This window comes from Fopius arisanus, unplaced genomic scaffold (genome assembly GCF_000806365.1).
Source record: "Fopius arisanus strain USDA-PBARC FA_bdor unplaced genomic scaffold, ASM80636v1 scaffold00083, whole genome shotgun sequence".
NCBI lineage: Eukaryota > Metazoa > Arthropoda > Insecta > Hymenoptera > Braconidae > Fopius > Fopius arisanus.
In genome coordinates this window covers 505,293-520,927 of record NW_011887822.1, presented here as the reverse complement: position 1 = coordinate 520,927, position 15,635 = coordinate 505,293, and the positions used below count along the sequence as shown (strand labels likewise).

Here is a 15,635-nt window from a genome sequence, read left to right as displayed (position 1 = left end):
ACTTTTTTCTTTCTTCTTTTTGAAATTCTATATATGTATATATTATATTGGAAATAACCGTGAATATATATATATATTCCAATGATAACACCCCATACGTGGATGATTTGGCGTGCATAGCGCGCCATATACGCTAGTACTGACAAAAAGCCCACGGTGGATTTAGTAACAGTTAAATTAAGCAACTAATATTCTTTATTGGGTAATGACCTAGTCATGAAACTGAGTGCATTACATGCGCGAACTTCAAATAAATCATGGATAAAACATTCAGAGTAAGGATATTCAGAGTAAGAAAGCTCTTGAGAGAGATAAATTGTTAGGATTTGTAGTCCTGAACAAATACGTTAATAAAACATCGAAGACGAATTGTTATTTCTTCGTTATTACACATGTGGTGTTTTATGACGGCGGAATTTTCCATCCATTGTGGTAAAGTTACTCAATTCCAAGATTAATCAAATGTGTGCATACTTTTATCAAGACGGGATGCTGTTGGCTCGAATCATTTCAGATTTGAATCGAGAAAAAAAGATTGAATCAATGGTGTAAACACCTGATCGACACATTTTCCCCCGTGTATGACACTTGCTGGTCTGACAAGATTTACCTAGCCACAATGTTCATTTTAGCAAAGCCACTGTAAATTTCATTCTAGGAATATGGAGATTTATTGTAATCCCCGTCAAAACATTTTGCATCTCACGTTTTGCTGTATTCATAATCTTCCCAATTTTAGAGTAGCTTCCTAAATCTGTGTAGGGTATGGACAATTGTTCAGATATATCTTGTGTCTGCTCAATATATTAATGTAGACCGAAATATTTCTATCGAATGAAATGTCCGTAATCAGTGGACACAGCAGCATCCTCAGAAACAATGTTATAATTAAATCATTCGGATCGATGATTATTTTTTAATTGCTCATGAGTACTGAATAGTGGAGTATGCCATTACAGTCGAAAATTCTAGAATTGCTGGAATTATTCAACAGATTAGTCAGAATGAGCGGATGGTAGTTGCAGTAAATAATAAAGCATCCGGCATGGAGTTGATCCCGGGCATTAATTCGATACGCTGAATTAACTTTCAGCTCTTTCCGATATTATAAAATTTCGTTTCTCCAATTTACTCATCCCACAGTTCAATTGATGTTCTCCCAAACAATTGCTAGAATGCGCCGTTTAATTAATGGGGAGAGCATCGAATCGAGTGTTTACGTCGATAAAACGAGGGGCAGAAGTCATACCAAAAACGATTATTTTTTAAATTGTAATTGAAACATTAGTTCAACCCTGTTCACGAATTTTCGTATGAAATTTCTCTGCTTTTATAAAGCTACGAAAAATTCTCGTTAAATCATGATGTTGGTGGAAATGAAGCGCAAACTTCTGAAGCGAAAAAAATTTAATGCTGAATAAATATAGTCTCACTTTTCTGCATTCCAATTAGTGGACTTCACTTCGTCAATTTATGCATTTATTGAACTAGAAATTGATGTGGACGATCTTGTGTCTACAGATAATTAACTATATGACGATTTCGGAATTCTGTTTTGAATCCGAAGAATCTATGTGACACATTACGATTTTGATGCAAACATTTTCGCAGTGCTTATTCTATCATTTCTCTTAGAATCCGAAATCCAGCGGTGACAGAACGAAGATTTACTCCATGAATACTCACAATATTCGTTATTCTCAGATCTAGGTTAATTGAATTTAATCAACTGATTGAATCATACATCAAATCGAAATCTGCGTATGTCGTTTGAGCCATTGGCATCAAAGGAAGATGACGCTATGCCCACAGATAATTAGGTCAGGTGATGACTGTGTGACATAGCAGCCGAGTAAAACGGGATTGATAATTGAATTTGTAAAGTATCTTCATTACCACCAATCCTGATTAATTGCAGATCTGTTTGTAGAAAAATTTTAGAAACAGAATCTAGTGAAGCCTTGAAAACAGGACGCAAAGTGACGGTCAGGAAAACCTCCTGTAGGTGGTGCCGAAATGTTTTTCGTTTCAGAATCAATTTTATTTCTGAAATAAGGGAAAATTGAAGTGCTAGCTCTACAGTTTTGCCAGACCGGCAATCGCGTTCTGGTTTCAATATTTCACTGGAATTTCTCTCGATAAACAGAGATAATTTTCTGTAATTCCCAACAACATCATCCTTTATAAATTTTTCTGATTTATAATTTGTGACCTAGACTGCACCTTTGAATTTATTAACTTTAAATCACTTCATCTTCTATGACTGGTGCTTGTGTAGATGTACGAGACTTCTTACTCTTCCTCCTTTCTAGAGTTATAAATTTATAAATGACTTCATTGAAATCATACGAGCGCTTGGTGATACCCAAGGTTGGCGACGGGCATGCGGCTGGTATAAAACCCATAAAGATCATGTATGATCTGATTTCCAGTTTCATCTGAGTTGGACCGACGTTATTGTCGTCCAGATCTCTAGCTTCGATTTCGCTTGGCTAATTTCCCATCAATTTCTAATACGATATGAATGTCACATAAGATTTTACCCAATTTTTCCACCTTCTTCGGGAGAAATCTTGCGATCATAAGATTACACGGTACAAGTTATGCGGCAAGAAGTATTCAGTCATAATTACGGAAAGCGAGAAAATTTACCGTGCACCAGTGCGCGGGTATGAAACGATTTCTGTAAGAGTGTTACGACTTTGGAATGTCGCGCCGCTTTAGGCGGACCAATAAGGAATCGGGGTTTCATGAGTTCGAGATTTTCGAGATAATCGATTGTGTCAAGCGTGTCCCTTTTAGAATAGGATTTTCGAGATAATCGATTGTGTCAAGCGTGTCCCTTTTAGAATAGGAATCCATGTAATATATTTCTATACGAATGAACGAAATTAAATCTGAAACGTTCATTAGTATAAAATCGAAACAGTAATTAGTAATTTCATCAGAAAAAAATTCTTATGCCTAAAAAAATACTCCATCTCGAAACGTAATTTCTTACTTTTTGTTTTCGGATTTAATTCTTCGGATTTTTTTCTTTGTACGTGATTATTAATTTTAATCCGCGTTGACTGAATGCGTGCCCCATTGTTAATATAATTTAGTTAAGGCGCCGCTCACCGCGATTGTTATATTGTACATTATACTTGATATTTTGTTAATGACAGGAGAGCCAAAACCTCGGGTGATGTGGTTTCTCGAGGGTAGAATGATCGACGCAACGTACGAAGAACGTGAGGTCCAGGGACCCACTGGTGAGATTAACACGGTAACTGTGAATCGTGTCACACTCAGGCATCTAGCCAGGAGCCAGCATCATGCCAAATTGACGTGCAAAGCAAATAATACTAATCTTGCGGATCCACCATCTACTAACTTCGTCATCGAGCTAAACAGTAAGTCATCTATATGATTTCCTCTGCATAAAAAAATAATTGAAAACATGTAAAACAATCCGTACGTTTTCATCCAAGAATTTCTATGTTCTGAGGCATAATAAGTGTTGAAGTTTCGTTCGATTTTAAAACTTCAAGAAAAAATACGTGACTTTTTCGTATTTTTTGGTGACAGAACCTGAAAATTTACTGAAAGTTCCAGATTTATTCCCTGAGAACGATTCTCGCTTGCGAATTACGTGAAATTTTCCGTCATTTTCCTTGAATATTTCTCTTCGTGTATACTTATAGGTCGAGCCAACTGACGAAAAATAGTTTTCGTTGATATATTTTATATTTATATTTTAAGAGGATTCGAGGGACTTCAGCCAATGGAATACATGCGAATGTTTATAAAATAAATTTGTTCGTGCTTGAGTATTTTTCCTATAGTTCTAAGCGCTGCGGTTTTCAATATTATTTAATGCGATGAAAATGAGACTCACAGAGTAGTGACTTGATGAATTAGAGGTACAGAAGTGTTTTGATAAATCTCGAATGTGCGCTGGATCTCCCCAGGAGTTCCTGTTTCCGCAGTTCTGGTTAATTTATTTTAACTCTTGAAGGGGAGTGTGCTGGAGATACTGATAATGCGTTCTGATATTGGGATCTCTTATTTCACAGAGATCGAGAATATGGTCCAATTTGTTTCCGGAGAATTTTGTTGTTAGTGCCTCTAGAAGAGTATTCCTAATTCAAGAATATTTCTGTAAAAAAAACAAATGTTAAGTACTCGATTAAATAATTATTTGACAAAATCGCTTGAGTTGGGATCGCTTTCGTTGGATTCGATTTGATTTATTATTCGATTATTAAATTCGGTGTTGAGTTTTGAGATGATAGAAGTAACTGTGAAATCGTTATCGCTTCGCTACTGAATTTAATTTCAATTCATGGTAATTAATGGATGAGTAGATAATAATGAGAGGAATTACTGCATGCTATCAGTGCATGATTAACGATCGGATGTAATCAATCCGAAAATTTGCTGAACATTGTCAGAATATTCTCGGGAATTTTTCTTAACCACTCTTTAATCAATGAATAATTGTTTAAACTATTGAACAAAGTTTCTGCGACAATTGAAACAGCAGGAATACATTTTTGAATTTTTTATTGTGAATTCAGAATAGGTTGCGTCATTCTGGTGGAAAATTACATTCGATTTATTTTTAAGTGACCGTCATTAATTATGACAATAATATTCAATGGAATATGAATTTTCAATTTCTACCGAAACTTGTCTATCACGAAAACCTCAAAAATTCATTCTGACGTATTTTTCGAAATTCGCAAATCACTTTCAGAAAATTTCAGTTTGAAACGGATGGCCAGGGGACCTGTACTATTTAAACTTCACATAAACCGAGGAATGTGAACCAGCAGTTTGAAATTGGAGACGATTTACCAAAAACTGGAAACATCTACTTGACAAATGGGACTTTTTTATTTGAAGTTCAAAAGTCAATTACTGCTGGTAGAATTCCTTGAACTTCATCCCCTCGAATAGGTGTCCATTATTTCGAACCGCCAATTTCTATTTAGAATGTTCTCCTCAGATCTCAAATTTCTCCGAATTTCCTCTAGATTCGAACTCGAGTTTTCTGTGAGCACACCCCGGACTGAATCCCAACTGCTAATTGAAATAAATATTTAAACTTCCCTTCAGGGGGATGCAATGTTAAAGTTGTTTCCAAAACTGTCCTTGATCGTCCGAAGGGTTGCCTGACCTGCACAAAAAATTTATCACTCGCCCGAGATAATCCTTCAAACATCCTCAAATATTGATCATGATGGAATAAAAAAAAAAGATTTAAAATTCTTTCAATTCCGTTTTTTATCAATTTACATTTATCAGTCTTCTCGCGATTAATAATTGTACCCACTAATCCTGAGAGAGTAATTTCTAATTATTCATCATCGCTGTAGTGCAATCGTTTCGCAAATGCGAAATATGATTCTCAAAATTAAAGATACTGAATGATAAAAAATAACGTGAAAGAAATGGAGAAATTGAATTGCTGAGCAGGTAAATAAATATTGGATTAATGAATCACAAAAAAAAACAAGTGTCAAAGGTTGAATATTGGCAGAGAGAAGCTTATTACAGAAGTTGAACATTTTTTCCTTAATATTTTCTGCATCTCCTTTGATATCATCCCTTGAGAAGATATTGAATCCACATAAAGAACCTATTTAAACCGACTTCACTGCAATCCGTCTTTGAAATCAGCGAATGCGGAAGTAAAATATATATATTTACTGAATAAACTTACGTGGGAATATATTCTATAAAAGTCTTCCTCGAATTATCAATACTCATATTGCGATATCGAAAAATAATTTCAAAATCTAATTCCTTCAAAACGAATCCCGTTGTAATGAAAAGCTTGAGTTACAAAATAATTTTTTTTTATTTTGATAATTATAATACGTATATATATAATTTATTTAGTAAAAATTAAAAATTTTGTGAATTTATTATGTTATAAAATAACTGAATGATTTAAATGAATAAAAATAAATTAAAAAAATAAATAAATGAATTAAAACGATTTAACGGAATATATCGTTAAAAATTTTATTTATGGAATATAAATATAAATCTTGTTAAACATCATATGTAATTTAATATATCCCCAAAGAAAGAAGATGGACGCGAAATTTCTTAGAAAAAGTGACAGTTTCACATGACTTGAGGATTTTCCCTTGAAATAAATAAACAAAACTTGTAGTTACTAGCTATTCATACCAGATTGATGAAAATTGTGTTTATTTTAAGGAAAAATAACAAAAAGTCCTTCTTTTTATTTGTAATCACACAATTCCATGAGATTGCAAATAGATAAATTTTGAAAAAGAAAATTCGAAACAAGTGAAACGTTTAATTGGTCTGCAGTGATATTGAAACATTTTTCACGGATTACACGGCAAATGGAAAACTTCGAACCCGAAGCGAGCATACGTATCGGCAAGGATTGATGGTGAGCGTCAAAAACCAATCAAAGCCCCTGGCGCGATACGTAACATTAATAACAGAAATGGCGAGAGCCATACAACTCTAGTGCAGTTGGGGGTAAAAGTCGACACTTTACCTTTCCCCTTTTCACTCAGCCATCGTGCGCATGCGAATTAAATGTCTGCAAGGTGAAAAGCCCTGGCGTTTAAACAGAAAATGTTGGAGCACGAGCTAGGTGAGCTCATACTACACCTCGTTCGATATTAAATTTAATTTTACGGCGTGAAACTGCATGGAGCCTCGATACACCCACCAGCTCGTACCGCATTGTCATTCGAGTTGTTTCCCGTCAAATCTCTGGTGGTATTCACTTTGATTTGCAGCCTTGTTATGGCCGGAGTATGTTACACGCGCATTTCTCCATTGGGGTATATTTAGTACAGGATAAATATGAATCGAGTGACAGGAGTATATAAATCAATATTGTGCAGAGTGCGTTGAATGGGTCGGGATGAAAAAAAAAATGACGGATCTTTTTCAGAAAATTAGTTCTTCAATTGTTCGTATCATCCCGTTAAAATGAGGTAGTCAAATTTTGCTTAATTATTTGATAGATTCGCAACAGCTAATTAGTCTCAGCCTCGCGCAGATTTTTTCTCAAATTCTATCGATTTTCATTTTTTGATTTTTTCGGGCAGAATCCCCTTGTTTACAAAAAAATAAAAAAAATAATTGGTAATAGTATAATAGAGCATTTCATCTAATTTTCAATTTTTCTGAGTTATTATTCATCTTAATAATGAATAGTAGACCGGACAGAGTCGACCTTTGGTGGAGTTCATACCAGTCGCGTCCCCGTCGCGAACCCTGGGTCATGCTAAGTGCTGGTGAGGCTTGAAACATTTTGAAAAGTGCTTCACCACGCGTTGAATTATTGTAAATACCTCATAACATTGTTTAGTTAATTAAAAATTAACTGCTCTTTGGATGAAAACCGAAGTAGGGGGTGCCATATAGGGTACACCTACATCAGCATCCACCAAAATAAGTGAGATGACTCAAAAAGGTTAAATTCATTAATAGGTGTTCAGTTCGGACACTAAGGATGTTCATTTACTGAAGGATATACCTCAAATTGAAAATATCATGCAACGGAATAAGTTGGAAATAGAAGTAGTTCTTATAGATTTTCGCCAAATAGTCATCTAAGGCATACGAAATAATTCGAGGCTGTTGAATGATGGTTTAAAATCCCATTAAAAACATTTTTATCCATGTTTTTGGTGTGAATCCCCTGAATAATTACCCGAAATTTTTCCGAAATGAAATAAATACTGACATTTACTTTCTCCAGTTATTTTAATTCGAAAAACTTTACGATACACCGTCTAATTTAACTCTACTCTCATTTACATAAATCAACAAGATATACCATGAGGAAAAATTCAGTGAAACTCCCTCATTATAGTCAGCCATCGAGCTGTTGAGAAATTCTCTAGCACAGGAGCAGCAACAAATTAATTCACTATTAACATAAATTGAAATTTACTCGAATGAATTGAATTCTCCAAGAATTTAAATACGCTTGTACTCAACATTATTCAACCAAAACTTTTGAATAACTCATACGATATAATTAGAGCTGGACGGCTCCCCAAAAACGTTCAAAAGTTTCATGTGTTATGAGTAGCCGATACAATGGCCTTTAACAATGATTAATTTCTTGGGTGGAGGTCGATGTTGCATTCGCGCGTGTAGAGAGAATTTAGCTTGTACATAATGTGTTTGGAGAAGGTAACAAAGTTCATGAGGGTAATGCCACTCGGTAGCAGTGATTTTGAAATTGGATGGGATTGGAGAGGTGTATGGTAATGCCAGTGGACCGAGCCGTTGCCAAATTATAGCAATAATATGAGTCTTCCAACCTAAACTGCGAGGGGAAACCCGGAGCTGTAAGCCAGTGACAATTGGAGGGGAATCCTCGGTAGTGCTATCACTGCAATCTGTGCCAATGAACAATACCAACGTTTAACTGACCCTTGGGCTTGTTGTCTACCTATTCTGAGGGAGGACTAGCCTGTGGGCGTGGGCAAATGGTTTCACCTTCGTGGTTCTATAATTCGTATCGAATTGAATGGATTAAAATTGATAACGTGACTGAGATTTTCAGGAATGCCTTCGTGATTCCAATTGAAGCTTAATGAGTTACTTCCGGTACCGCGAGGGGAGGGGGAGATAGGATTTTCGTAAGTGTTCGAAACCCTGAACATGAAAAAGTGAAATTTTTTGATTTAAAATTTTTTTTTAATTAATAATATTGGTTAGGTAATAGTGGCAACGTCGCCCTGTAAAAAGTTTTTGTGGAACAAGTTGGTAGCATTGGCTCATTAGGCTATTTTAGTTAGATGTTATTGTTTACTTTCGCTTTGACCATATGACTACATCAATATTAGAAATTAATAGTACAAAATTAATGATTAAAGGTAAATTGCCGGTGACCATTGAGTGACCATTCTGGTTCGATCAATGAAAATCGATGAAAAATCTCGAAAACCCCAAAGAATTCATGTGATTTCGAGTATCAGTCATATTTTAATTCAATGCGCTCGAAATTTTTGAAAAAGTATCAAAGGAGCGTGAAGATCGAGGAGATATTCGCTGAAATTGAAAAATTTTGAATTACCAGAAAATAAAATTCACCCAGTCGACTGCTCCCTCTGACAGCGGGACTGCTACTGAGGCAGTTATCGAGTCGGCTGACGGGTAGACACCCCACCATTGGGTGCGGCCCCCTCTTTCTCTTGGGTTGAGGTAGTACAATGGTGGGGTTACTCAAACCCCCCACTGAGCGGCCCAGTTCTGGGGGGGAGTACCTGACCCTAAGAGAAAGTGGGGGCCGCACCCAATGGTGGGGTGTCTGCCCGTCAGCCGACTCGGTAAATGCCTCAGTAGCAGTCCCGCTGTCAGAGGGAGCAGTCGACTGGGTGAATTTTATTTTCTGAAAATTTTAAATTTTTCAATTGCAGTGAATATCTCCTCGATTTTCATGCTCCCCTGATACTTTTTTGAAAATTTCGAATTTTTCAAATTTCAGTGAATACCTCCTCGATTTTCATGCTCTCCTGATACTTTTTCAAAAATTTCGAATTTTCAAATTTCAGTGAATACCTCCTCGGTTTTCATGCTCCTCTGATACTTTTCGATAAATTTCGAAATTTCAAATTTCAGTGAATACCTCCTCATTTTTCATGCTCCCTTGTTACTTTTTTGAAAATTTTTAATTTTTCAATTTCAATGCATACCTCCTCGATTTTCATGCTCCCCTGATACTTTTCGAAAAATTTCGAAATTTCAAATTTCAGTGAATACCTCCTCGTTTTTCATGCTCCCCTGATACTTTTTTAAAAATTTTTAATTCTTAAATTTCAGTGAATACCTCCTCGATTTTGATGCTCCACTGATACTTTTATAAAAATTTCTTTCTTCTTCGATTTCTATGTTCCCCTTATACTTTTTCAAAAATTTCGAAATTTTTCGAAAAGTATCAGGGGAGCATGAAAATCGAGGAGGTAATCACTGAAATTGAAAAATTAACAATTTTTAAAAAAGTATCAGGCGAGCATGAAAATGGAGGAGGGTATTCACTGAAATTGAAAAATTACAAATTTTCAAAAAAGTATCAGGGGAGCATGAAAATCAAGGAGGTATTCACTGAAATTGAAAAATTTTAAATTTTCAGAAAATAAAATTCACCCAGTCGATTCGTCCCTCTGACAGCGCCACTGCTACTGAGGCAGTTACCGAGTCGGCTGACGGGCAGACACCCCACCATTGGGTGCGGCCCCCTCTTTCTCTTGGGGTCAGGTACTCCCCCCAGAACTGAGCCGCTCAGTGGGGGGTTTGAGTGACCCCACCAGCATTGTAGTACCTCAACCCAAGAGAAAGAGGGGGCCGCACCCGATGGTGGGGTGTCTGCCCGTCAGTTGACTCGGTGACTGCCTCAGTAGCAGTCCCGCTGTCAGACGGACCAATCGACTGGGTGAATATTATTTTCTGAAAATTTTAAATTTTTTAATTTCAGTGAATCCCTCCTCGATTTTCATGCTCCCCTGATACTTTTTTGAAAATTTCAAATTTTTCAATTTCAGTGAATACCTCCTCGATTTTCATGCTCTCTTGATACTTTTTCAAAAATTTTGTTTTTTCAAATTTCAATGAATACCTCCTCGATTTTCATGCTCTCCTGATACTTTTTCAAAAATTTTGAATTTTCAAATTTCAGTGAATACCTCCTCGATTTTCATGCTCTCCTGATACTTTTTTGAAAATTTCGAATTTTTCAATTCCAGTGAATACCAATTTCGTAACACTTAAAATAAAACGCCACTTCTATTGCGCGTAGCGCCATCTTTGATAAACAGTATCAGGAATTGTGGCTTCCGGCAAGAATGAAACAGTTTCGTTACGTCATTCTGATGTCACTTTTCTGGCGGTTAATTTAAACGTTACGTATAAAGCAATACTGAAAATGCACCTGGGACTTCCTTCTGGGAATAACCACATGTTCATCATAACGAATATTTATTATTAATTCTCGAGTAATCACTTCATTGAGTGCGTCCATGTATTATAGAGTGGTACATTAATTCGTCAAAATATTCTGAATAATATATCCGAGTTGGTATTTAAACTAATTAAAAACTAATCATGATCCAATGCCTTGGCCAATTATCTAATCACCATTTATCCATAATTTCCATGCTGTACTGTATTTCAAAATTTATTTAATAAGTCGACGAATTAAAAAAACGTTACAAAAAAATTATAGTTGCAGTTAAATTGCCACTTTAAAACGCAAAAAATGCATTCTGTATTTTCCATTTCACGTTCAAATGAAGTTGATACCACGAAGTTCAGAACACTATTTGTTTTTTATTGGAAAACATTAATTGATATGTCAATGATGAACCCCTCCAATTTTTTCTTTCGGGAATAGTTTTGATTTCGATTTTTGTTATTATTTTTCATAAGCTCCCTCTTATATTTCAAACCAACTCGATTAATTATTAGTTCAACTTTTTTCAGAGTATAAAGGGAATTTCACTGCGTCAGGATAATTATCATTTGTTTTTATATACTAAAATTTTTGCAAATTCATTTTATTCAGATTAATATACAAATATTTGGAGTCGCAATAATTAAATATGAACAAATTAATGCGATTGAGAATATGCCTCAAAAATTCGCCCCGCATCAAACAACTAATTGATAACCAACGAGGCGTGATAACTAATAGCAACTGGCAACTTTCAGTCTGACTTAATGAATATTCGTTTATATTTAATTCCCTGTGAGTGCGGATTTACTGGGATTTCAGCTTAAATTTACTGTAAATAACTTTCCGGCACGAATAACTGAGTTATTAGTTATTCTTATGTAGAGCATTAATTATTGCATTCAATTTTAACCAAAATTATCCGACACTTTCTACCGAGGATTTCACCCATTTTTTAAACTCCAACATCACTAGTTGAATAAACCAATACATTTGAACTGACCCATAAAAAATTATCGGGTTTCGAATGACTCTCCATTTACTAGTTTTTCCCAATTTTCCTGTTAATTTCAGAATATTTGTTCTCTTCTTCATTTGAAAAAGCAAACAATATTAAAAACGCCGGCATTTCCAATGTTTCAATCACCCGCTGGATTTTCTCTCTCAATTCAAACATGCAACACCTATGGATTCTATCAATTCTTCCCTGAATGTTTTGTTTCAATATCGAAACCAAAATAAAAAAACAAATTTTAAAACAATCATTTCCGAAAATTTACTAATACCACTCTGGAGTGAGTGCGGAGTGAGAGATAGTAACGAGAAAAGTTTTTTTTTTCAGCGAAAAAATATGTTTCTCTGTTTGCTGTGTGTTGAGGATACGCAGGAAGCAGCATGTCGTTACGGCTATTGTCTACGGTGAAATTTGTCGGATATGTGAGAATGGAGAACAAAACAACAATGTGTCCAGTATGGAAGAACCAAGTGGTGAAGTAATCGCAATATGTGACGAGAGGGAAACAACAATTTGCCCACTCGTAACCTAGATAAAGAGAACTATTTCCACAAGCAGACAAAAAATGTCCAAAACCTTGAGGATAATCAAATACTCTGGAAATTCGTTTTCCTTGGAATTTCCCCTTTCATTCGTAAAACTATATCACAACTTGTTATACCATATTTTCTCTGTTGTTAGGGTACTAAATCCGATCAATTACAAATTTTATCAATTTTTCAGGAATTTTCAAAAGGTGTGGAATATAATAATTAGATAAAATTTGTTTTACGATAACTTGAATTAATTCTTTCCTTTCATTTTCTTAATGATCCTCTTATAAACTTTCTGTAATGAGGTATCTTATCGAGCTTATCGATATCAGATAAATGCCGCTGATATTGATGACTTGAGGATAAAATGGCGCCTCATTGTCTACTCAGGATATGAGAACGATCGAGGGACGCAGGGAATTACAAACCGGCAGTAGCGGAATGTCTCATGGTAGTAATCGCTCGTGAATAATCTATTCGGTCGATTCGACACAATTACTTAGGACACAAGTCCAATATAGTCACTCTTCAGGGCATTTCGCGATACATTTTTTCCATGGACTTTTTTATCAATCGTCATTACCAGGTACATATTGTTTTGGATGATGAGTATAAAAAAACGAAGCGGAGTTGGCGAAAAAACATTTTGATAAATTATCTGGACATATTTCTTCCCTTTATCATTGAAGAGGTAAAAATTGCCGCCTCATTTGCTATTCAAGATGCAAGAAACGATGAGGCGACTTCGAAAATGATACCAATAATTAATGAATAATTTGTTCGCTCGATTTGGCACAAATACTGAAGATTTAGGTCCAAGAATCTCTCTTCAGGATGTCTGGTCATATATTTTTTCAATGAATTTTTTATAAATTGTTATCATAACTACGTACTTTTGTATGTTCATTTTTTTCGTCTTCATTGTTTCAGATGAATATAACAAAACGCACATTCATACAATGCGAGACTGGACGAACAATCTAATGCATTACTCATATACTTTATTTTTGTTTTCAGTGAAACCATTGACCGTTAAAATATTCGGCAAGGTGAAAATCGTATCGGCCGCCAAAAAGTACGAGATCAAGTGCCGGAGTACGGGGTCTAAGCCCCCCGCGGAATTAACGTGGTGGAAGGGTTCAAAACAACTGAAAGGTCGAGTGAAAAATGTAAGTACCACCATCACTCCTTTTTATATTAAATATTCATATGACATGAGTTGAAAAGTTGAACTGATAAAAATTTAAAGATTGTTCATTGTATCGAAAATTCCTGAATCAATGATATTCAGATTAAAATTGATAAAAATATGAACATCTGTTAACAAGCGAATGCTTGGTGTCAAAAAGCTCTAAGAACAATCAATCAATGATTTTTGGTTTCTTCGTGGCTTTTGTTTTTTTTAAATTTCTGGTAAACAGCTATCAATCTTGATACATTTCTCTCGTATACGTCAAAAGCAAAGACCACAGAGACTTTTCATGGTGCGAAAGAAAAAATAAAATCGATATAAGAACACAAGGTTATTTGAGCACCAATGAGGGGAACAAATTATACTCTCATCAAGTTGAAGGAAATGTCAACCGCCAGCCCAAGTGTGTGCTTTTCACCCTCTTAGTCTCCCCTAATCTTCCATTTTCAATGCCTTTACTTTTCATTTTTTTTCCATTCCCACCCCTCGAGACCACGACGAATGGCGTTACCAAGTGCTTTGTTTCCTAGGGTTTTTTTCCCACTCGAATCTAGAAAAAAAATGAGGTTGGGAAAAAGAACATTTACCCTCGCCAGGGAGGGGTTGAGTAATATTCTGTATGGGGAAAGATAATGAGGTGAGGTCGGATGGAAGCGAAAAAGCTGTTTAATATTTTTAAGGTGAATAGACAAGTGGAGAATATAAGTTTTTCTTTTTTTAAAGGAAGTTCATCCGTCCGCAGATGAGTTTTTGGTGCCAATATAAAAATTGCAAAGTGGATTCCGCTTCCAAAAAATCAAATCCCCCGGGAAGTAAAAAATTCTGTACTCAGTAAAACTTCTGTCCCTCTTATATACTCGATTAATCCTCACTAAAAGAATCTCCAATCTAGGCCAAACCTATCGAGCCTCGATCTCAACTAGAAAATGAATATCCGCAAATAATCTCATTCCTTTTTCATCTCTCCAATGTACATTCCGGAGCCTCAACCAACGCTACATCAAATCCCTTGAATTTCAAAGTGTCTCAGGGGCATACAGTTCGCCTCCACCGGAAAATCTGAAAATATTCACATTAATTTTTCTTATTTTCCCTTATTCTCGGCATGCCGCCCTCTCCGCCATCGGCTATTTGTACTCATGAATGTTTCACGCTTGTCCCATTTACCCAACAAAAACGTAATTCCATCATTACTCGTTAAAAATTCACTTGAAAATAACAAAATCGTGATTCAAGATTGAATGATGCCGTTTCTCCAAAACTCCATTACCGTTAAATTGCCATTTTAATTGAATTCAATATTCTCAAAGAAGATGAAAGCAATGGCGATAAATTGAGTGGGTTGGGTAAAGGGGTGAATAAATGAATGGTTTTAATCATCTTTGGTTCTGTTCAACTATTTTTTACCCTCTTTTTCACCCCCTCCCTGTCCCACATTTCCCTCTACTTATTTTTTTGTAAAGTGAAGTGGGGGGGGGGGGGGGGGGGGGGGGGGGGGGGGGGGGGGGGGGGGGGGGGGGGGGGTGAGAGGAAGAGAGGGGGTCCATGCCAACAGCATTTTCGCTGAGGTTGGGCTACTGGGTGAATGGGGTAAAATGGAAAATTGCGAGTGGCCTCAAAGAATGAGAAGAAAAAAGAAAAAAACAACGCACGAAGAAAGGGAAAATGGAGAAGTGAAAGAAAAGAAAAAAACATGGAAAACAGGGAGGGCGAGGAAAAGTAGGGGGGGGTTGAAGGGGTGAGGTGGAATGAAAATAAAGGGATGAAAAAGCGGCCGGCAATGGGCCGGGCGTGGTCGCGTGCCAACTGCACTCCACTGAGTCTTATACTTTTCCATTGCGACCCCTTCTTATCTTTCTTGCAATTTCGAATAACGTCGAGGCTGTCTCAGACGCCTTTTAACTTTACTCTCTATTTTCTCAGCCAGTAGCCCCTCGGATTACAGGG

The 15,635-nt window shown here is 36.1% G+C and overlaps 1 protein-coding gene across 1 annotated transcript in view; it reads left to right on the top strand.

The window, feature by feature from the left end:
* The window catches only part of LOC105270304 (hemicentin-2), a gene marked incomplete at its 5' end in the record, with an annotated part of 112,149 nt that overhangs the window by 49,878 nt on the left and 46,636 nt on the right, over window positions 1-15,635 (top strand). Inside the window, 2 exon segments of the mRNA XM_011311156.1 lie at window positions 3,168-3,395; window positions 13,514-13,665. Coding sequence (XP_011309458.1) covers window positions 3,168-3,395; window positions 13,514-13,665 — 380 coding nt within the window.